This window comes from Sceloporus undulatus, chromosome 11, assembly GCF_019175285.1.
Source record: "Sceloporus undulatus isolate JIND9_A2432 ecotype Alabama chromosome 11, SceUnd_v1.1, whole genome shotgun sequence".
In the NCBI taxonomy this organism is placed as follows: domain Eukaryota; kingdom Metazoa; phylum Chordata; class Lepidosauria; order Squamata; family Phrynosomatidae; genus Sceloporus; species Sceloporus undulatus.
The window spans coordinates 4,351,105-4,373,618 of record NC_056532.1 but is presented as its reverse complement, the minus strand read 5'-3'; the positions used below and the strand labels follow the sequence as shown (position 1 = coordinate 4,373,618).

General features: G+C 49.4%; 1 protein-coding gene across 1 annotated transcript in view; it reads right to left on the bottom strand.

Moving 5' to 3' along the window:
• TMEM132E (transmembrane protein 132E) overlaps nt 1–21,069 on the bottom strand; it is a 58,154-nt gene extending 37,085 nt beyond the window's left edge. Inside the window, exon 1 of the mRNA XM_042442677.1 lies at nt 20,398–21,069. Within this exon, the coding sequence (XP_042298611.1) occupies nt 20,398–20,464 (67 nt within the window). The 5' untranslated portion in view covers nt 20,465–21,069. The remainder of the gene's footprint in view (nt 1–20,397) is intronic.
• Between the last annotated feature and the right edge of the window lie 1,445 nt (nt 21,070–22,514).

Below are 22,514 nucleotides of genomic sequence, written 5' to 3'. Positions count from 1 at the left end.
GCAATGTTGGAGGGTATGGCCTCCCCACATACACTGACCGGCAGCCATAGTACCCCAAATGGATGCTGTGTGATGCCCAGTCCCTCCTTTTGTGCCAACAACCCATCATCACCCCCTGGGCCTGTTTGGCACCTCTTTGCAGGAAACCTCCCACTTACCAAAGGACTGCCTGCGTTGACCTCTCAGCTCCCTGTCAAGCTGGGACCGAGTGCGAGTTGCTAGCAGTTAGCACATTAGCGTTCCTTGCTAATGCACTCAACCTGAAGTGGGTCATTTTCAGCAGGAACATGCCTTCCCTTGAGATGGGAGGAAACGCAAAAGCCCTGGAACATCAAAAGGGCATCGGATTGGGGACGAAGGTCTGCGTCGTCGCGCCTTGCAAAAAGCCCTGGGCAAAAACAAACACTTCTCTGAACTAAAGGAACTTCCAGTCTAGGATCAAAATGAAATGAGGAATGCAAGAATCAAAATGGAGGGAACAAAACCTGTGGAAATTCAAAAGTACCTTTCCAAAGCTCTGGATGGAGTGTGAAGGGGGGAGTAATGTCTCCTTACTAAGGGATCAGTAAAAGACTACACTGCAGATGGAGAGACCCCATCAAGGAAGACACAATGGTTGCCCTGAATCCACAAGAGCTATTGATGGCAGAGTGACATGGAGGTCCCTCATTCACAGGGTTCTCATAAGTCAAAGTTGGATGCATGGCTGATAGCATTCCACGTTTCTCCCCTCTATCTCTTTCCACAAAGCTCTCGAAAAGCGCTCCAAAGAGGCGATGAACGCAGGCCGACTCAGCTGCCGCTTGCCATGACTCCATTCATGCGGCCTGGCATATGGAGGCTCTTGGAGACCCTTGTGTCAGGCGGCAAAAACGGCGCCGGCCTTCGCTTTGCTGGGTTCGGAGCTACGCGGCGCATCTGGAGACCAGCCTGTTTATCGGGGAGCAGAAGAGGGCTGCTCTCGCAAAGAAATCCCCTCCAGCCAGCTTCAAAACAAGTGCCATCAAGGAAGGAGGAGGTCTTTTTGAGGCTGGCTGGATCATTTGAAGAGTGAGGCAGCTGGTTCCCCTTTCATAAAACCTTTCCCCTCTCTTCCGACGCTCCCTTAAAGATCTTTGAAGGCACCCCGGTCCTGGTTTCGGGAATATTCATACGCCTTTAGCTCTAACATCGACTAATCTGCTAAAAGGCGAGTGATTAATTGGCCAATCATTCTTTAATCGTTGGGTGGTTTTTGCGGTCTCCTCGCTTTTGGTGCAAAGAGGGTTGGGAAATGCGACCGCAGCCATGGGGACTTTTATGAGCCGCTATCTTTCTTTCTTTCTTTCTTTTTTAATGGTTCGCTAGACATGGTTAATTATTTTAAAGGCAATGGCTGATATTTTTTTTCTGATCCCGGTCTAGGTTTTGCAACTTTACGGATCCTTAGCTGCACGTTGCAGGTGGACAACAAAAGCTTGTTAGCAAACTGCAAAGACCAGGGAATCATAAGAATTGGAAGGGATCCCAAGGGCACCCAGTCCAACCCACTTCTGCACCAGCAAAGCAATCCTAACCAATGGCCATCCAGCCTCTGTTTAAAAAACCCCAAAGAAGGAGACTCCATCATACTCCAAGGGAGTGTCTTCAATGGTCAAACAGCTCTTCCTAATGTTGAGATGGAACCTCTTTTCATGCAGTTTGCATCCAGTGCTCCATTGTTCTCTTCTCTGGAGCATCAGAAAACAAGCTTGCTCCATCCTCAACATGACATCCCTTCAAATACTTAAACAAGGCTATCATATCACCTCTTAACCTTATCTTCTCCAGGCTAAACAGAACCAGCTCCCTAAGCTACTCCTCATGGTTTCCAGACCTTCCACCATTTTGGTTGCCCTCCTCTGGACATGCGCCAGCTTCTCCACATCCTTCTTGAATTGTGGCACCCAGAACTGGATGCAGGATTACGGTTTCCAGACGCCAGGGCTCACCCTCTGCTCCGCATTCAACTTCACAAAGAGGCAAGACTAAATGGTCCTTATCCTGTCTCCCTATGCAAGTAAAAGACCACATTAATGACACTTAAGGAGAGGACCAGAGGCCACCTCTAGTTCTCAGGTTTTAGCTAGGAAACCTCCTCCAGGGCTGGGATGATTCTGAACTGAAAACCCCGATGCTTTGTGACATCCCTGGGACAATGTGACATCCCAAGGTCTGCCTCTTGGGACATCACAAGAGGTCTTCTACAGGTCTCAGGCTTTGGCCCTGACATCTCAGGACATACAATAGTTCTGACCTTGCAGATCAATAAATATGACAACTGCAGATGTAAATGTGGGGTTTGTGTTGTATGATCATCTGTCCCAAAGAGGGTTTGGATGGTGTATCCCTGCATGGCAGCATGGAGTTGGACTGGTCCTTGGAGTCCCTTCCAACTTCTAAGATTCTGCATCTCTGTGACCCATTTTTGGCCGCACTAACGCTTTTCTCTCACTTCACAGGATTGTTGTGACGATAAAATCAACTATAAAGTGTGACTATCGAACCCGTTTTTTAAAAAAGCAGGAAATATGCCCGTTATTAGATTTTGTAGCCTTGAGGCGGCTGGAGATCGGCCTGGAAACTTTCACGCCGAACACAAACAGCAAACATTTTTCTATAAACCTATCAGTTTGTGAGTGATGTCCTGCTCTTAAAAGTAAATTATTTGTGTGGGTAAGAGCTGTTCCTTTTCCTTCTGCTTTCTTGTAGCTGGATTTTCCTTCTGCGGATCTCCAATGGCGAGCAATACTCATTTTCTGCTGGAGTTAGCAGGTTTAATACCAGCCGTAAATCCTCTCTTTCTATGTCACCTTTACACCTGGCAACTGGGTGACTTGGGTTTTAAGGCGTCTGAATTCCTCGCTGGTTTGCACAGCGCAGAGACTTTGCTCCAAAACACATGGCAGAAACATTCCAGTTCCAGACAGCTTCTGGTCTGGCCCTGGGATCATGCCTTTCTTCCAGCCCTGAATGAGGATTTTGAAAGAGCCTGGGCTTCAAAGGGAGGAGGGGAAAGGAGGACCAGCCAAGAGAAGCATGCTTTCTCAGCTGCCAAGACCAGCGGGTGAGGCGTCCTGTGATAAGGCCACTGCCCTTGACCAGGGACCCTCGGGGCACATGTCATTCATGGCTGATTGGGCGGCAGAGAAAGATGGCCTGATCCAGACTGATGGGGCAGGCTCTCCCATTCTCAGCCTGGCACAGTCAGAGTCCAAGGGACTGCGCATGCTTCTCTGCAGCCGATGGCACACCCGGGGGCACCGGGATGCAAGAGGCAAGCAAAGGGGGCGTCAAAGCCTCACCAGTGGCTGTGCATTGACACCGAGTCAGAGCAATGGCCCCTGCCTCCCTGGAACAGTCTATCTGGAATGGCAAGGGAGGCTTTCCCAGGCAGATGGATGGGAAGAAGACTCAGCGTTTGGACATTTAAGATGGGGCAGCTTCTTTGGAAGTGGATGCACCTCTGTGGGAAACAGAATCGAGAAATTGCACTACATCCGCATTCAGCTGTCATGATGTTACTACACAAGAGAACCAGCAAAGTGGCCATCATGCATTGGCACTGATGCACAATAGAGACTGATGCACAATGGATCTGATGCACAATGAGATCTTTGCACAACAGAACTGATGCACAACAGGACCAATGCATGTGACCTTTGCACAATGGGGCCGACGCACAAGACAGATGCACAATGAAACTGATACACGAGGGAACTAATGGAGAACACAACCTTTGCACAATGGAACCAATGCACCACAGGAACACGGCACATTGAAATCTTTGCACGAGAGGGCAAATGCACAATGGAACTGATGCACAACAGGACTGAGGCACGACAGGCCTTTTACACAATGGGACTGACAACAGAGATAATGCACAACAAATTAGGTACCACTGCACACTATGCACTCCCAAGACACACTGAGACACTGGACGTGGACTGCCAACGCACATCAAGACATTCTGCTCGGTAGCCGGAGACACGTTTGCAATTCACTAAGAGAGTCGCATAGCACCACTGCTACACAGTTAAGTATGCATAAAGAAACACAACACAGACCTTGTTCCCTGTTGTGCTGCTTTCTCCTTGCAAGTGTTTAGTGATTTGGAGAGTAGATTTGTGCTAGACTTGGAGATCAATTGTTCATAAGGTGGCCATAAGTTAAAGTCATCCTGCTGACAGTTAATAACAAAAGGAGGCTCTCCTCCATGGGATTCCAGCAGACAACCAGCATTTGCTGCCTGAAGCCACCGCCTCACTCATCCCAACGGTTGGGTCAGTAGTCCTGGGTATGTACCAGACCCTTTGCGGTTGTGCTCAGGGCAAAGGCTTTGTATCCAAAACCAGGATAAAAAGAAACCCTCTCGGGACCCTTTGGGAAGGTTTGAAAAATCCCACCCTGACAAGAAGGCGCCTGCCAGCCACAAGTGAGATAAAAGGGACAACACAGCAAAAGGCTGCCTTTGATGTTCAGGAAACCTCCTCCGTAATTGGGACTCAATTAGGTGAATAATTGTTACAAATGTAATAATTACCTTCCAGCAAGACGCCGGGAGAGGTGAGCGGACGCATGGGCGGGATGGGCAGAGCACTGCCTCTGAATGCCAGATGAATCAGAGCCGGGAAGGACCACACGCTCCACGTCGCGTGGCGTCGGTGTCCTCCTCGGCGGCGAATCCGGATGGCGGGCGATGCCAGGAGTGAGAGGTGAGCACCAAAAAGAGGTGCCTTTCTCACTTCTGCTTCACAGTTTCCAAACATCACGCCAAGAAGGAGCAGCGTGTGGCAAAAATGAGCCCCATGGATTCCTGGAAGGTACCCAGCCAGGTTTATGGCTTCTGCGATTTAAATTGGACATGGAGATAGCTCAACCAATGAAGGAGAAACTGAGTCACCTGAAACCCTTCCTAGAGCTTGGAAGGGTTACTCTTTGGCCTGTAACTCTGGCCATACCAGGTGCTGGAGGGAGCGGTAGCCTGAAAAAGTAACTTGTCCAAGCTCTGCTCCTTTCTAGGTATCTCTCAACACCACTCTCTGCTATTAATGGGAGGCCTGGATCCTATGTGTCCCAACTAGAGTGGAACTACTCAGCCAATGGTTGGGTGCAAGACCAACCCATGGGTAAATCCCATTGTTTCAAGGGATCTATCCTAGTTGGGATTAGTGATCGGATTTAGCCCAACACATTGTTATCTCTCATTGATTCAATGGGACCTTCCTAGTTGGGTAGGTAAATCCCACTAATTCAATGGATCGACCCTAATTTGGATTACTAATAGGAATGAGCTCAACACATGGATCTACTCTCCCCAGGACTAGCAACAGGATTTAAACTGAATGGATGGGCAACACATAGGAAAATCCCACTGATACAGTCAGTGGGCTTTCCTTAACTGAAACTACCACTAAGATGTACGCCAACACATAGGTATATCCAGTGGACTGAGTAGATTTACTCTAGTCAGGGGGCTAGCAATGAGGGGTCTCCAATTCAAGGAGCAAGCCCTGGGGTTGGAATGCGCCACTCAATCTTTGTGTCTTCTCTGCTCAAGCCAAGGCCCTTCTGTGGCTTGCGTGAGATGCCAGTTGTCATCCCATATAGCATCGCCTTTGGGCATCTGCAATTCCCTTGGGCCAAAGAGACGATTCCAGGGAACTGGGCTTTGGAGGAGATGCTGAGAACTCCTGCCTTGGTCAAAGATGACAGAGTTCATGCTCAATGCTCTCCTCTTCTCCCCATAAGTCTGAGGAGGGCCAAATGTGGGCCTGATGTGGCCCATCGAGGCTGTTTCTCTGGCCCTCGGCTGCTCTAGACATCCAGGAAGACGCCTATCTAGACCCCAAAAAGGGACCTAAAAAGGGATGAGATTATTCTTTTGCAGATTTGATGATTCATGGGTTTCATTACTATGTTCTCTCTAGGAATCTCTAGGTCCTCCGGTGCGACTCTGCTGGAACCTGACCATAGAATCACGCTGGAAGACAGAGAGATTAAACACTTCTCTAGGCATTTGTTGGTCCTATGATTCTATGGTCAGCCTCTGGCGGATGTTGACCATGGAGGTGCATTGAAAGACCTGGAGATGCCTAGAGAGGTGTTCTCTCATGTAGGAAAAACAGGGGGGGGGGTTATTGGCGCTTTTTCCACTTTCATGGGGGTCCTGAGCCCCTAACTAATGCGGAAGGCCCACTGTAAGCATGTTTTAAACATGTTTGCGCCATTTTTAAAAACAATATTGCTACCTAACTTAGATACAAGTTGAATGCATGCAACAACAGGAGCATCTACACTGCAGAAATAATGCAGTTTGACACCACTTTAGTTGCTGTAGGCAATGGCAAACCTTCTCGAAACAACTCCTGCAAGATATCCCCATGACAGAGCCTACGGTTGCCATAAGTTGGAAACAACTTGAAAGCACTCATCAACAACAACAACAACAACAGAAGACACCTTGGATCCCATCTGCAGAGAAAGGCGGGGTATACATTCAATAAAGAAATGAATAAAGACTATCTTGTGCTCACAGTTGTCGCGTTTCGCATGCAATCTCTCTTCCTCTAGAAGTTGGAATAGCTATGGCTCTTCTGCGCCATCACCCCATCTGCCCCATAGTAACTCCAACGGCCTGCATGGCCAAACATGCCACATCGAGGCATCATCTTTCGCCTGGAGAGCTCAGAGGCACACATGCGCCGTGCCGCCATTCATTGTTTTCGCTCGCCGCGGCCGCAGCAGCCCAAGCCTTCAGGACAGCTCTTGTGCCACGCTCCGGCAGGCGGTCTGAACTATAAAAAACACAACAGCGGTTGTGCTTCAATTCCCCCAGTTGCGCTTCATGCTCCTGGGCCCCTGCTGGTGCTCAGAGCACTGTTTTATTACAAATTGCTAATAAAGCCGGAGGTGGGGGAGAGAAACCGGGGAGAAGCGATGCATTAAATGAAAACAAAAACACCCGGCAAATGGGGGGAAATAAGAACCTCCAGCAAAAATGAAAAAGGAAGAGCGAAAGAGGCGAGGGCTTTATTTGCAAGCGGCTTAGGACCATTTGCACAAATCATCTCCAGAGCAAGAGGCTGGGAATCGTAAGGCAAGGCCTTTTTAATAAGGCTGTTCAAAATCCAAACCCAAAAGGCAGCCTCGGCACTTATATAAAAATGGAAACACCTGGTAAATAGGATGCAATGGCGAGCGAAGCCGGGGAAAGAGATATATTAACGGTCTCCCTTTCATTAAGGAAACAGCAAAAATAACGACAACGGAAATCTGGAAATGGGGTTTCCCTTTAGCGAGGGAAAGGCAGCCGTCTCGGCTTCGGTAACCGAAGCTTTAGGGACAGAGGAGGATTCGATTAAACCAAGACATAACCATATGTGGGTTTTTGGGGCAAGACATAACCATTTTGCACTGGCGGCCAGTGAGCCTCATGTCGGTGGGACGGGGAATCTGCTCCAGGTTTCGTTGCAGACGTTAAAGGAGCTGTCCAAGGCACTTAGCCAGTTTGGAAGGGATCTCTGGAGGAACTTATTGCAGTGGACAGGCTTCCCACCTTGGATAGGTCCTTTGCAGTCTAGAAGCCACTCTTCCCAAACTTTGGCCTTCCAGGTGTTTGGGACTTTGGGGCTCCCAGAATCCCCAGCTATTGGCCAAGACAGCTGAGGCTTCTGGGAGCTGAAGTCCAAATCACCTGGAAGACTGGATTCAGGATCCCGCTAGGTCCTATCCTGAGTTGGTGGTTGTTATTCTGCAATGGGCCAGGGCTCCTTGAAAGTCCAAAACAGCGCTTCCCAAACTTTGGTCCTCTGGGTGTTTTGGACCTCCATTCCCAGAATCCCCAGCCAGATTGGCCAAGGGTCAGGAGTTCTGGGAGCTGTAGAGGAGAACGCCCTGGAACACCACTGGTTTGGGTTGAAAGAGCAGACTCACTGCAACCACCAACCCTTTGACTAACCCCTGGTTAACCGAAGGGAAGAATCGAGTCCAAAGCCCTGGGAGGGCCTCAGAGGTGTGAGTTGAGCACTACTCACTCTCATGTTCCTCCTCCTGAGATCTCCCAGGGATGAGGAGGAAGAGTGAGAGGCGTCTCATTGCCGGAACCAGCAGGGAACTGGAGTCCGACAACTCCGCTAATAAGCCTCGGATCAAACGCCCCACGGAGACGGAGAGACAGCCCTGCTCTGGAGTGCGGAGAACCTGAAGCATCACCAGGCACTCTGCCGGGGGAAAAAATAATCTTGCAAGTTAGCAAAATTGACTTTAGATCCACTCATGCAGAGAACGGAAAGGGAAAGGTGGCAAGAGAAAAGCTCTCCAAGAGAGGAAAGCCTAGAGGTTTTGCCTTGGGAACATTTCTGCAAACATCCCACAGCAAACTGTGGGTGGGTTGGTGCGCCTTCAAGTCACCTGTCGCTTTATAGTGACCCCATGGGTTTTTCCTACGGTCTTCTTAGGCAAAAGGACTGGAATAGCTTTGCCAGTCCCTCCCTCTGAAATAGAGCCTATGGCGTTTGTTGGCAGTCTCCTATCCAAACACTAACCAGGGCTGACCCTGCTTAGCATGCAACCAAAGGCCAACTGAAAGGACAGTCTTGACCGCCAAACCCAGAAAGGCTTGTTGGATTCCCCAGTTGGGTGCTACTGCTGACAAACCCCAATTATTTGTAGCCTCAAGACACCAGCAACACAGAATGGATTTTGCAAGGAATATAGTCGGCTGAATGATGGAAGCAGGGTTGGTCCTCTGGAGAGAAGCCCACCCTATTTTCTGGGAGCCACATCCAACAAATGTATCCATATATGCTCCCCGTATCTCTGGGGAAGGAATGACGCTCTGAGCAGAAGGGAGAAAATCAACATTTTTCTTCCCATGGGGAAAACCCAGGACTATTGCATTGAGAATACAGGCTTCTCCAGGGAGAAAAGAGGAGGGTTGGATGCCAAGGTTTGCATCTCAAGAGATCTTTCCAGATTCCCAGCTGAAATCTGCTCAACCATGGAAACGTCCTTGGGTTTCAATAGGGGCTCATGGGAGTTGTAGTCCCCCTGAAAGGGACTCTGAGCAACCATTGCAAAGGAGGTACTGTCTCAAGCGTTGTTGGTGGGCCACAAAGTCCACCAGCTTCCTTCTCCTTCATCTGTTGGAGCAAAATCAACTCCAGGGAGACATCGGGTTAAGAATGCGGATGTTGCAGCAGAGGATGGCAATGGGGTTTTGTTAGCCAGATTTGTTCAGAGGGGGTTTGCCATTGCCATCCTCTGTGGTTGAGAGAGTGTGACTCACCTAAGGTCACCGGGCAGGTCCTCATGGTCAAGCGGGGATTCGAACCCTTGTCTCCAGAGTTGCAGTCCAATGCTCATGCCTTGCAATACAAGAGAGAGGAGGGGATGCACCTTCTCTTTCCTAGATGGTTGGTGAAAAGGAGCTGAGCAGCTGGTGATGCCTAACATGTCATCCCCCAATCTCTCTCCTCCCTGTTGTAGTTGTGCTTAAGTGACAAGGCAGCCGGGTAGGTAGACAAATAGACTGACCTGTCATCTTCCTCCAGGGAAGGAGGCTCATAAAGGCCGGGCGTTCTGCCAGGGACCCCTTTCCTCTGATGAGATTTCCAGGACTGTATTTCACCATGTTTCCAAGAGAGACGTTAAAATATTACCTCTGCCCACTTTTTTCCATGGCTGCCAGCCCCCTGGAGCTCTTTTGTGTACCTGGGATGGAAACTGTGTGTGTTGTGTGTGTGTCGGAAGGGAAGATGCAAGGGGGAGCTGATTTAGTGCCTGGAGGGAGGCAATTGCAGGGAGGTTATTTGTGGGAGCAATCTGTCGGGAAATGCATCTCTTTCTCTCTCTCCCACACCTTTGGCCTTTCCTTCCCTTCATCCTGAATTGCATGCAAACAAGGCGGATCGCAACCCAAAGCGGACACAAGGTGTGCGTCGCAGCGGCAGCAGAGGGTGGCGAATCCACTCCAGGTAGAAAGGAGGCATCCGAGGAGGTGTCCAAAGTGTCTTCCAGAACCTTGGAGAGCTATTTGAAAGCTTTCCAAAACCAGGAGTGGATTTGCCGCCCTGCTGAGGTTGAGCCACCAGACACCACTGGTGTGTTACAGGCCAGTAAATGGGGATTAACTGGGCGGCTGTAATGGCAGATTGCCCAGGTCCACATAAAGGGCAACCGTCAATCTGCTCTGGGTTATACTTCAGGGCTATCCAAAGTGCAGAGCCTGTCCCTTGGAAAGATCCTTTCGAAGCCAGGAATGAAACTCCCATGTTCCCAGTGTCCCTGCTTAGTCTACCACCGATGGGATCCTGGGATTGGTAGTTCGGGGAGAAGGACTTTGGGGCCTCTGGTGTTGTTTTCCCCTCCGCTCTCTACTCCCAATTTGAGTTTCCTGGAGGAAACCTCCTCCTTCCGCCATCTGAGCCTCTCTCTGGCACGAAGGTGAACTTTCCCCCTGCAGAACGGCCACGCCAGAACAGATGCCATCCCAGCCTGGGTGAAATTGCTTTTCGGAGATCGTGCCAGCTTTTTGGGATAGAAAAAAACCCGGCTCTTAAGGAAGACGTGAGCAGGGATTTCCTCACCACAGCGGGGCAAGGACTTCAGGCAGCTTGCAAGCCTGCCCTTCCTTATGGGTTCCCTACGGAGTAGGCCTTGGCACAGGAGAGCCGTGGGTGAACACTGGCTCTCTCTCAAAGGGCAAAGGCTGGGGCAGACAGTGGGGCAGGATGGGAGATTTCCTCCCACCGTCCGCGGCACTGGTTGGCAGCTCCCTGGGGCGACCGTGTCCTCCTCCGTTTCATCGGGGAATGCCACGCCGGGCACCGGTTCAGCTGGCAAAGAAGAGCGGACATGCCCTTGGCTGGATGGAAGAAGGTTGATCTGCCTGATGGAGAAGCAGAAGGCGGGTGGAGGAGACGACGGTTATGAGAGCGAGAGGCGAGCCAGAGAGATGGCATGGGTCCAGACCCTTGGAAAGGCTGCATCTCCCTAGATGGGAGATTATCTCAGTCCCACCACCCCCACAGACATCTTTTTGGGCAGCAGGCCTTTTCGGTGGTTGCCCCCAAGGCTATGGACTCTGAGAGAGAGGCTCGGTTGGCCCACAAAAAAACCTACTTTGGGTTATTTTCCACCCAAAACAATGGCACCAAACCTCTGGAGAAGTGCATGCAAAGGCTGCTGTTGTTCTGTGGCTACAAAGCCTAGGATTCCATGGCAGTTAAAGCGGTGCCAACCTGGATTATTCCTGCAATGCAGAGACACCCAGAGAAAGTGAGAGGTCTTATATGCGCACACATATACACACAGCATGAATCTTCCCCATCCAATATCATAAAAAAACATGAGCGAGTTCGCAGCTTGTCAACCCAGCTCCACAGAAAGAGAAGAGAGGATGTTGCATTGATTCAGTGCTAAGAGCCCTGGAGCAAAACCTTTGGAGTTGCACAAGAGAGACAAAGAGGTGGATTTCCAGGGAAGGGAGGAAAAAAGGAAAAGCAAACCCCCACCGTCCTCCTTCCTTCCTTCCTTACAAACCCACCCACCCTGCAATCCCTGAAGTCTCCCTGTAGGAAAACAGAGCACTTTGCAACAAGATGGTAGGGGCGCATAATGGGCACACAGTTGCGCATCGCGAGGAGCCGGCAATTTAGAGTCCTCTTCAAAGATTTCAAGAGCGGCCGTCACATGCCAAGAGAGAGCTTGAATTCTGCGGCTCAAGAGGTTCGGGACCAAGAGATATGAAGCAGAAAGGAAAGAGAGTCTTGTTAAACGTTCAGTTGCGCTTCCCAATGGTAAGAGCTGTTTAATAGTGGAAAGCCAAAAAGACCACCTCGCAAGGCTGGTGGACTCCATGACTGGGGTCTCCCTGGTCGGCGGGGCAGTAAATCCATTCCAGGGTTTGCCTGGATTGAAAGGAGGTTTCCAACCTGGAACGGACTCTCCATCCTACTGACCTGGGAAGCACCAAGGTTCTCCTTTGCTGGAAGGTTGGTTGGATGGCCAACTCTCAGGGATGTAGATTCCTGTAATGGCAGAAGGTTGGGCTCAATAACTTTGGGGGACTCTTCCAACTCTGTGAACTCAATGCGCAACAGCTGAAATTGGTTACTTCTAGAATTCCTTCTCTGGAGAAAGAGAAAATCCAGGGTACAAGGTGCAAGAGAACCACAAATTTGCACGGAGTACGAGTGATGTGGCAACCATGCACCGACGCAACAAGTGTGACCAAAATGCCTTCCATGCTGACGTCTTGTGAGCCTCCTCAGAATAAGTCTTGCCAAGAACCCCACAAGAGTTGCACCCAACAACAACAACCACAACAACCAGAACAAGCAACCACCAGCTCAAACAGGCGCACATCCCTCTGCACACAAGCGCAAGGACGCCAACAATTTTGCCAAGGAAATTGCTATTGTTGGACGCCGTTTTGAAATGTTCACACCTAAAGTACTTTAAGAAATGTTTGCAAATGAATAAGTAAAGCAACGGAGCTCCTTCTTCTTTTTCCCTCCGCCAGATTCCAGGGCGATATCTGAGAAAGCTGCCATGCTCCAGACTCAAACATGTGCCAACGATGAACATAATCCTCCTGGTTTTGTTGCCAAAACTGAATGGAAAGACTGGATCCCTCACGGCGGTATCATTGCAAGAGAATAATCAGAATTAATTAAAACTCTTTTAATTGGATAGGGATTACTAGGAATCTCTATTACTAGCCCAGGAATGGTAGGAGACACAACGCAGGCTGCATCCGCACTGCAGGAATAACTTTGCACTTTGTTGTGGCGCTAGAGCTCTCCGACAAAGAAGGCTAAGTCGTCCACAAAACTACAAATCCCACAGCGTTACACTTAAAGCGGTGTCAAGCTGGATTAACTCTGCAGTGTGGATGGAGCCTCCGATGGTACAATTGTGCACTTGCATAACCACAAAGGACCAAAGGTATGCCAACCGCTTCTGGGAGGCTTAACGCTGGCATAAAACAGCATGCACAACCCTGAATGGGATGCCGTCTTTGCAAGACCCTGAGATAACAAATGCAACTGCGTGCATAAAAGCCAATCATGCCATTGTGGAAGCTCAGCGGGGTTTCCAGTCATTGAATCCATGGGAACTTGGTAAGTTTTTCTCCAATGCACATGTTGCAGAGAATGGGAAGGAGAGAATAAATGGATCTTTTAGACAGTATAATTACAAAGGAAAGGAACAAGGAAGGGAGAGCACCAACACAAAACAAAAGGAATGGGGAATTCAAAAGGTATTGACAAAGGATAACCATTTATACATTATAATTCACATAAGCTCACTATGTTTTGCAACTATCTCACTGAATACCAAGGTCAGGACGGTCCATACCTTCATCGTATTCTCAGTTTCCGCATACAAGCAAAGAAATATGAAGTAAGCTGGTAGGAAGAGAATGAGCACCGTTCAAATATTGTGCTGGAGATGGAGTTGCGTGGGCCACTAAAAAGACAAATCAAGGGGTCCTAGAGGAAACCAAGCCTGGCCCTAGAAATGAGAGACCTCTTTGACACCCTTTTAGCAAAGTGACCGGATGTCCTAAGTGCAAAGGAAGACAAGGCACCGCAAAATGTAGGCCCTTCGGGAGAAACGGAGGACAGGACCCACTCAAAAGCTCAAAACACTCATAGAAATAGACACAGGTGCTTCTTAGTCCTGCTCCAGAGGGAGGACATTTTGGAACCTAATGTAATGTAAGGCATATCTAGGGAAAGGACCATGCCTGTTATTCACCCGCAACAAGGTCTCCCTTCTTTCTCACCATCTTTTCCATTATTGTCTCTTCCAAAGAATGAAGACATCTCATGAGACGTCCAAAGTACAAGAGCTTCGGTTTACTCACCTTGGCTTTTAGGGCGAGTTCAAGTGCAAGGTGGATGGGTTTGGTCAAGGAGTGCTGCCCTGAGCTTGCAAGACCTGATTTAACAGCAACAGGATCTTTCAAAGGTCTCTCATCCAGAGGGTTGGCATTAATTGATGCCAACTTGATGGCACAGGACAGGAACAAATCTATCTTGGAGTGTCTCCAGAAGCACAAACGACTATGCTGAGGCTGTCGTACTTTGGACATCTCATGGGAACATTAGGAAAGATTTGTGAGATACGATTTATTAGGAAAGGCAGCAATGTCTGGTAAGGTAGAAGGCAGGAGGAAAAGAAGCAGACCATGCTAATGGTGGACGGATTTAACCATGGAAGCCCTAATATCTGCCCTGAATTTGCAAGACCTGAGCAGAGGAGTTGATGGTCAGGTCTCTTGGAGGCCTCTTAGTCAACTCATAGGATCCCTATAAGTCAAAGTCAATTAACAATTGCAAACCGTATTTTCAGATATATGCAAGTCTGTAAAAGCTCATGCTACCAACTTCTTCCAGTTAGTCTCAAAGGTGCTGCAAGATCTCTTTCCATACATTTCCAGAATTAAAACAGTAAGACATTCTCACCGTTGAGTAAAGACAGCAAATGTTGTATCTTACCAACCTCAGAGCAGAAGTCTCCTTTTTGGCATCATTAAAAACACAACGGATCTCACATTTGAGAAACAGACTTTAAAAGGACGTGTACCATCTACTAACGCTTTCCAACCCAGAATTAATACGCTGAAATGTAACCGGCCAGACTCACAGTAAAGCACTAAACACGCCCAGATCCAATGCCGCAAGGAAGCATTACCAACATTGCATCGCCGACATTCAGTTGAAGCAGACCATTTCTTTCTGAAAAGTGATGCGCGCTACAACCGAAATATCAATTACTGGTAGAGCAAATGTTGTTTTCACAGTCGAAAGAGGCTTTGCATATGGAAGCTTGGGCAGTTTTCCTTTGGTTAATTGGCAGAGGATAATTTAACTCTTCCTCTTAACTCCATTGCCATCAAACTTGGGGTGCTTAGACATTTGTAACTTGGTTCCTTTTTGGGTACTTGGTCAACACCAACGTAATTCAATAGTTCTACTCTGTGTGTTCGTCATGCCTTCATGTCGCCTGTTGACTTATGGCAATCCCATTTATTTCATAGGGTTTTCTCAGGCTATTTGCTATTGCCTCCCTCTGATTATTATAGCCTAAAGCACTGATCCCCAAACTCTGGACTTCAGCTCCCAGAAGCCCTTGTCCTCTTGGCCAATGTAGTCTGTGATGCTGGGAAATGAAGTCCAAAACACATGGAAGGACTGTTGCTTTTCCCTGAACAGTCCCTGATCCAGATACCATCCAGGCCTGATCCTGCTTAGCTTCCAGGGCCAGGTGAGATTTGGCACCTAGGCTTCTCCTCCAGTCGGCATAATTTTAAACTGGGCATCATGGCTAAGACAAGGATGCCTGATCTCCAGAGTCGCAGTCCAACGCTCAAACCTTTCATCTACGGGGGTCACCATAAATCAAAGCCGACTTTATGGCAAACAGCAACAACCACAACAGCACAAGGGCCCATGTCCAAGTCAAGCCGGATGCCCATTGATGGTGGTTAGCCCAAACCCAGACTGGATTCAGTGTCTGACTGACATGAGGCTCACTGACCATCATGGGCAACAACTGGGTTTCAGCCAAGATTATACCCTACAAATTTGGCCCATCCTTCATTGTAACCTAGTGGCCATTGCCACCAAATCGTATGGTCGCACAATGTGCTGAGTGCCCCTTGAAGTTGGCACCAAGCTCAGGTTTTCAGCCAGGTCTCCTCCATTGCCATCCAGCCTAATCCACTAAAAAAGGGGACAAAGCAAAGTGAATCCAGCTACTTGCAAACTTCAGCACCAAGAATGAGACCCAGAAGCATCTCCTTTTGTTCAAAGAACCAGGGAGGAAAAACTGCCACTTCCATCCAGAGCCCTTTAACGCTTCGCTGTGATATATTATTAATTGACTTTATAATGCGATTCCATAGATTGCTGTTGCCGAGGGGCATCCTCCATTCCTGGGGTTGGGGAGAAAAAGGGGGGCAGGATGAGACCTCCTTCCCTGCTCCTTGGTGGAATCAGAAGAGACAGCTATGGAAAATATAACAGAGACAGAGAGAAAGAGAGAGCCATGCTCCCAGGGTTTGCACAATGCAATCCATGTATTGTGTGCACTTTGGTTGCAATAAAGGCATGTATCCCTGTTCTGTGGATTTGGGATGTTATTGTACTTTGGTCAATCATTGGATATGTTTGCAGGACAGAGAGGAAAACTGCAAAGAGGAAGGGTGTCCAGGAAGGAAGAGGGAGGACATGTTTTGGAAAGGCCTAGGAACTTGGATGGGTTTGGAAAGCCTCCCACCATCCAAACTGGGAATCCTAGTTAGAAAGGGGCCTAGTCCCCTTGAATCTTAACACAAACCCTGTTCTTCCTGATTTGGACTTCAGCTCCCCAAAGTCTCAGCCATCTTGGCCAATAGCTGGGGATTCTGGGAGTGAAGGTCCAGAACACCTGGCAGGCCAGAGTTTGGGAATCGCTGCTCCCAGACCAGTCGTTCCCAAACCTTGGTCCTCCAAATGTTTAGGGCTCCCAGGATCCCTTATTACTGCCCAAGCTGGTTGAAGCTTCTGGGAACTGAGGTCCAAAACACTGGGATGATCAGAGTTTGGGAACCATGAATCTAGAGCAGTGCTCCTCAACCTTTGGCTCTCCTAACGTCTTGGACTTCAACTCCCAGAAGTCCCAGCCAGCTTGCCCAAATGAATTCTGGGAGCTGAAGTCTCAAATGCCAGGAGGACCCACTGATCTTGAGCATCACCGGCAGGGTGCTGTCCAAACCCTTTCTGAAGGCGTTCAGAGAAGAAGACCTCACCACTGCTTGAGGTCATTGCTTCCATTGCTGCAGTTACCATCAAGACGTTCCTTCTTATGTTGCATCCAAATCTACCTTCCTATACCTTCAAACCATTATTTATTCATGGTATTTATAGCCCTAAAGGCTATCAGAGCGGTCTTGGGTCTGCAGAAAGGAAACTTACCCCTTCTTCCTTGTGTTAGCCCCTAAGATCTTCCAAGAGGACCACCATGTCACCTTCTCCATCTTCTCTCCACCCAGATCCTTCCAACCTTTCCTCCTAGGCATCCCTCTTACTGCCCTTTTCTGAACCTGTTCTAACTTGTCTATTATCCTCCTTAAACTCTGTCCCCCAGAACTGAACACAGAATTTCAGGGGAGGCCTGACTAGCACAACAACAACAAACACAATTGGAAACCTGTTCTTAGGATGTGTGGCCTTTTCACACAAAGGTCTGCAGAGAGAGAAGATACGAAGAGGAGGGATGGAAGCCAACTCTTCTAGATGGAAAGCTCTCCCCATCGTCCCCATTGCACCCCGAAATCCATCCCAGTTTGTTCAGTTGGCCTTGCAGCCCAGGATAAACCCAGGTATCTTCGAACCAGGGAAGAGAGAGGGACACACAACGAAAGACACAAAATCCGCACTGTGCAAAAGGGGCTTCTTCTGCCCAAGAAAAAGCATATCCTGCAAAGAAAGCAGCAGTTCTGTGCAAAACAACCCCTTTGCGTGGAAAAAGGTATTTTAGGTTTAGCACAGGAAAATGTTTTTTCCCTGCAAAAACAGGTTTGTTTCTGTGCTGGAAAAAGGATAATGTTTTCCACGCAGGAAAAATATTTCCTACATGAAAAATGGTATTCCTTGCGCAGAAGATGCAATGTCCTGCGCAAAGAAAACCTGCTGCAAATGTTGTGCAGAACCAGTCTCAAAATAGTCTTCTGGCCCCATAGAGAGAGGCCAAAATAAAGCTGCTTTGGGTCACTTTGGAGGTATGCTATTCGAATGTTGCATGCGTCCTAAGAGTCCGGAAGCCACGATCCAGTCCTAAGGACTGGAGTGCAGCTTTCGTACTCTTAGGACACATGAATTAACACCTTTGCCAGTGGAGCTTGGCTTGCATCATGGATTTTGTGCATTTGGGGTATCCGGACCCCTGTTTTGCAGATTTTGGAAACCAGGGGCACCCCAAATACACACAATCTTGCAAAACAAGCTATCCCTGTCTTGTGGATTTTGGATGTTGTCGCTCCAAACATGTGCAAAGCGTGCCTTAGCAACTCACTGCTGCAACCTGTCCATTGAGCCTTCCCTTGGAAATCTTTTCCTTCTGAAGCCTTTTTAAACACATCCAGTGGGTTTGCAGGGAGGAGTGCGCTGTTAAAAGACGATGGGTGCCATCTGTGTTTTGGGGGCACACATGTGGAGGTGGGCAGGTCGGGTGGGCTTGAGCTGGCGAGACTTGAACCTGGTGCTGACTAACCGAGAAGAGTCCAGAGGCGGCCGGCAGGCTGTGATCTCAGCTTTGTGGGATCTCTCTGCGCCAAAGACGGCAAACGCCCATCCCTGTCTCCCACTCCCTGCCCTCATGCTCTGCTTCCAAGGGAGACGGGTGCCTTATCCGGGGGATTGGGGACCAGAAAGGACTGCAAGAACGGAACAAGGAGGAGGTGGCATCCCTTGGCTCTGCAAAGAAAGGAATATTAGGAGGATGGGGAGCTAAGCAAAACCAAAAAGGTGCAGGGTCAGTGTATCCCCAAATACAAGAAGCAAAGAGGGATGGACCCCTGCCTTTGTGCCATTCCCTGTGGGAAGAAAGAGCATAAAAGGAGGAACCATGGCTTTGGGAGGGAACCCCAAGGGTCATCCATCGCAACCCACTCCGCCAACACAGAAACGCACAGCTCTCCCTTCCTTTCTCAAAGGCATATTTCCTCCGGGTGCAGGGCTCCCAAAGCAGCTAAACGCAAGTATTATTCTTGCAAAGTCCTTTTCACCAGTCCCACCAGTGCCTTCAGTGGCCCAGGCCTCAGTGGTCCGACTGGGAGGCCATCGCTACCTCTTAGGGGTGAAAACCCCATAAACTGACCCATGTGCCACGTTCTTGAGATCCAGCCTTCAATCCCAAGCAGGACTTATGGGGAGAGAAATGACAGAGGTCACAATTCATTTCACAGAATCTCATCCAACTCTATCATCCTATTATTATTATTATTACTATTACTGCTGCTTACCCACCTTTCCCCACAGATGGACAACAAGCATCAATAGACGCATCACATCAGTTAAAGCATATGAGTTAATCTAATGGCCTGTTGGCTGAAATAAAGATATATACCATAGATATAGGTATAGGTATAGATATGAGTTAAAATGCACATCAGTTTAAAAGGACTAATAATAATAACAGCAACAACCACACAATGCAGCTAAAATCCATCGCAACAGTGCAATAAAGAACACAACCAGCCATGCAGAATCCCTGGTTCTATATATAGGTTTAATACAAGAATGCACTCTGCTTATGCTCAGAGGCACCCACTCTGTGCCACAAACAAAGCCTAGGAGCCACGGCATCAAACACACGAAACCTCTTTTCCATAAGGAAAAAGCACTCTGTGTATGCTCAGTGCTTTTTCCTTCACCTTGCAAAAAGTCAAAACCAAGTTGCTCCACCTGTTTACAGTTTTGTGTTTTTAATCTCGGGTCCTGGGTTCGAGAGCTGTGTCTTAAGTCAGGCCCTGGGAGTCAACAATGTAAATTGGTTTGTTGCTCAGCCCTTGCAAAGCTTTTGCACAATGGCAAGATCAGAATTACATTTAGTTACATGCAACGTATGACCAAACTCAAAGGGAAAGGCGAAGGGATTTTGGGTGCCCCAAAACATAACCCATCAAGTCCTGGAAATGGGGCCAGGGCTGGATTCCATATATCACCTGAACATCTTCTCCAATATAATAAGCACATCTGGGGTTTACATCATCCAGAAATGTATCAAAGCTGGGAATGCACTCTGCCCATGCTCAGGAAACCTGTGGTTGACATACCCCTCTAGCTCAGGGCGATTAGATGTCCTCCTTTTCCAGGACCTGTCCTCCATTTCAACCCTTCTGTCCAACCTTCCAAAAGGTCCTCCATTTTGAGCAGGGCTAAGAGGCAGGAACTTTGTACATTCCCAGCATATCTTTGGTCAGCTCCTTGCATGTCCTCCATTTTGAGGCACCTTGACTTCCTTCGGAGGACACCTGGTCACCCTGCTCCATCTTCCTTGCGTGTCCTCCATTTCTTAACCCATTTCTTGTCCTTTGGAGGACACCATTCTCTAGCCTCTTCCCACCCAAGACAACCTGAGGCTGCCAACCCCAGTCCTCAGTCACATCCCCTGCACTCTGCACATGCTCAGAGGACCCTCTCCCTCCTTTGCTTTGCACAGAAATCATGGCCAAAGACCCAAACCCAAGGGATGGAGGAGGGAAGACAGAGCCTCCGAAAGGCAAGGGGTGGCTACCCTGGGGCAGGGGGCCTTCTGCATATGCTCAGAGACACTCTGGACCCTGGAAATGTCCCCCCAAAAGAAATGGTGATCCTGACTCACCGAAGCAGAGGAAGATGCAGCAGAGGAAGAAGGCGAGGAGGGCTCCAAGGCGGTGGTTCCTGGCCATGGCAAAATCCCGGGCAAATGGAGGACCCCGGCTTCAGCTGGGAGCCCCAAAAGCAAGCCAGGGCAGCCCCCCCAAAAGAGGGAGGCAAGGGAGCGGTATGGACCCCTGGAAGCCCCCCAGATCTCCTCCTAAAAGGGGGGCTGAACCCCCCCAGAGAGACCCCAAGGGATTTATAGTTGGGGGGCTTGCAATCTGGAAGGAAAAGTGGGGGGGGGTCTTTTCCAAAAGGAGTCTTCAAAGGGATGCGAGGGATTGCAATGGCCCCAAAAGCAGCATTTGCAATGGCCAAAAGGCAGGGCTTGCGAGGGAGCTGCGATGGCAAGGGATCCCTCTGCAGGGACCAAAGCAGGATTTGGAGAGAAGGAAGGAAGGTAAAAGAGGAGAGATTCAAAGGAGGAAAAGGGGGGCTTGGAGAGAAACCGGGCAAAGATAGATCCAAGGCGAGCTTCTCCCTCTCTTTCTTCTTCTTCTTCGTCTCCTTCTTTGTCCAAGAGGCCCTGGGTTCGGATCCGGAGGAAGAGCCAGGGTTTGGGGAAGGGGTCCCTTCCTTGTTGGGGGGCCAAGCAAAGCCTCCCCTCCTCTCCCCCTGAACCCACACCCTCCTCCTTCCCTTCCTTCCCTTCTTCTTCTCTTCCTCCTCCTCCTCCCTTTGTTCCCTCCCTCCATCCCTCCATCCCTCCCTCCTTCCATCACGTGTCTTCCCAAGAGTTTCAGCCTCCTTCTGGACACGCGAGTTGCCACTGCTGCCCCCCATTCACACGTGCAAGACCCCCCCCCCAACTCCAGCGAAAAGATCCTACAATGCCAACTGAGCACAAAAGCTAGAAGCACACACCAGCCATTGTGTGCCCTATTGCCAAGGATGGAGGTGAGAGAGAGGAAGAACATCAATGCACTGGGGAGGATGTGGGGCTGGAGGAGGCCATGGATGGCCAAGGGGTCAAAGCCATGGGTCCAGGGTCAGATCAAGCCAGAAGCCTCCCTGGAAGATGGCAAGACTGAGGCCCATCATGAGAAGGAAAGGCTCTCCTTGGAAATGCTGGGAAAGATGGATGAAGAAAGAGAAGGAGAGCACAGGCCAAGATGGAGGGACTCTCTATGAAGGAGGTCTAGATTTGTAGGACATAAATAAAGCAGTGGAGGACATTGGGTCTTGGAGATGTCTCCACAAGGGTTGAAATCAACACCATCAACAACAGACCAACAACAACTCCCACCCCCTCTTCCTTCCGCTGCTTCTCAGCTCTTGCAAATGCATTGTGGCTTCTTTCGAAGGGGCATTGGCAGCTTCCTTGGCACCGGGTACCTCTTCCTTGCACCCCGGATCCTGCTTTGAAGTTAGAAACAAGACACAGTGGGCACCCAAAAGCAGGACTGGCACCTGGAGGAAAGGGTACCTTTCCCCATGCCATGCTGAAAGGCAGCGTGGCAGAGTGGTTTACGCACTGGACTAGGAGCACAGGGTTCAAATCCCTGCTCAGCCATGATGAACTTCATTGGGTGACCCTGGGCAGCTCACACTCTCTCGGCCTCAATGGCAAACCCCTTCGAAAGAAACCAAGTAAACCCCAGAAGAGGTGTTACCCCACTTTCCAGTATTCCTCTAGCGGATGTTAGGTGTTATAGTCCCTCCCAGTACCCTTCCTTTCCTACCTGAGCTGAGTCTGGCACATGCTTTTGCCCCCCACATCAAAATCATCTGGAGGAGGGCATGAGCATTTCCCTTTGCAAAGATGCTTCCTTCCTTGGGCAACCATCTGGGAAAGGTGCCAGCAAGGGTGGGCCCCAGAAGTGGTTCCCTCGGCCCCCTCCCCGTGGCCCCCCCACCCACCCATTGCCTCCACCAAGAGATGCCATCTGGCTCCTGGCATCCTTCTTGCCACCTCCAGCCTTTTCCTTCCTCAACTGTTTGCCAGGATCTTCCCTGGGAGCCTCCCAGGAAAAGACTAGGAGGGGCAGGGTGCCCTCTGGCGCCCATTCCCAAGCATTGCAAGCAAAGGCACAACACTCTCTGGCTCAGAGGTGGGACATGCATAGCATGAAAAGGCTT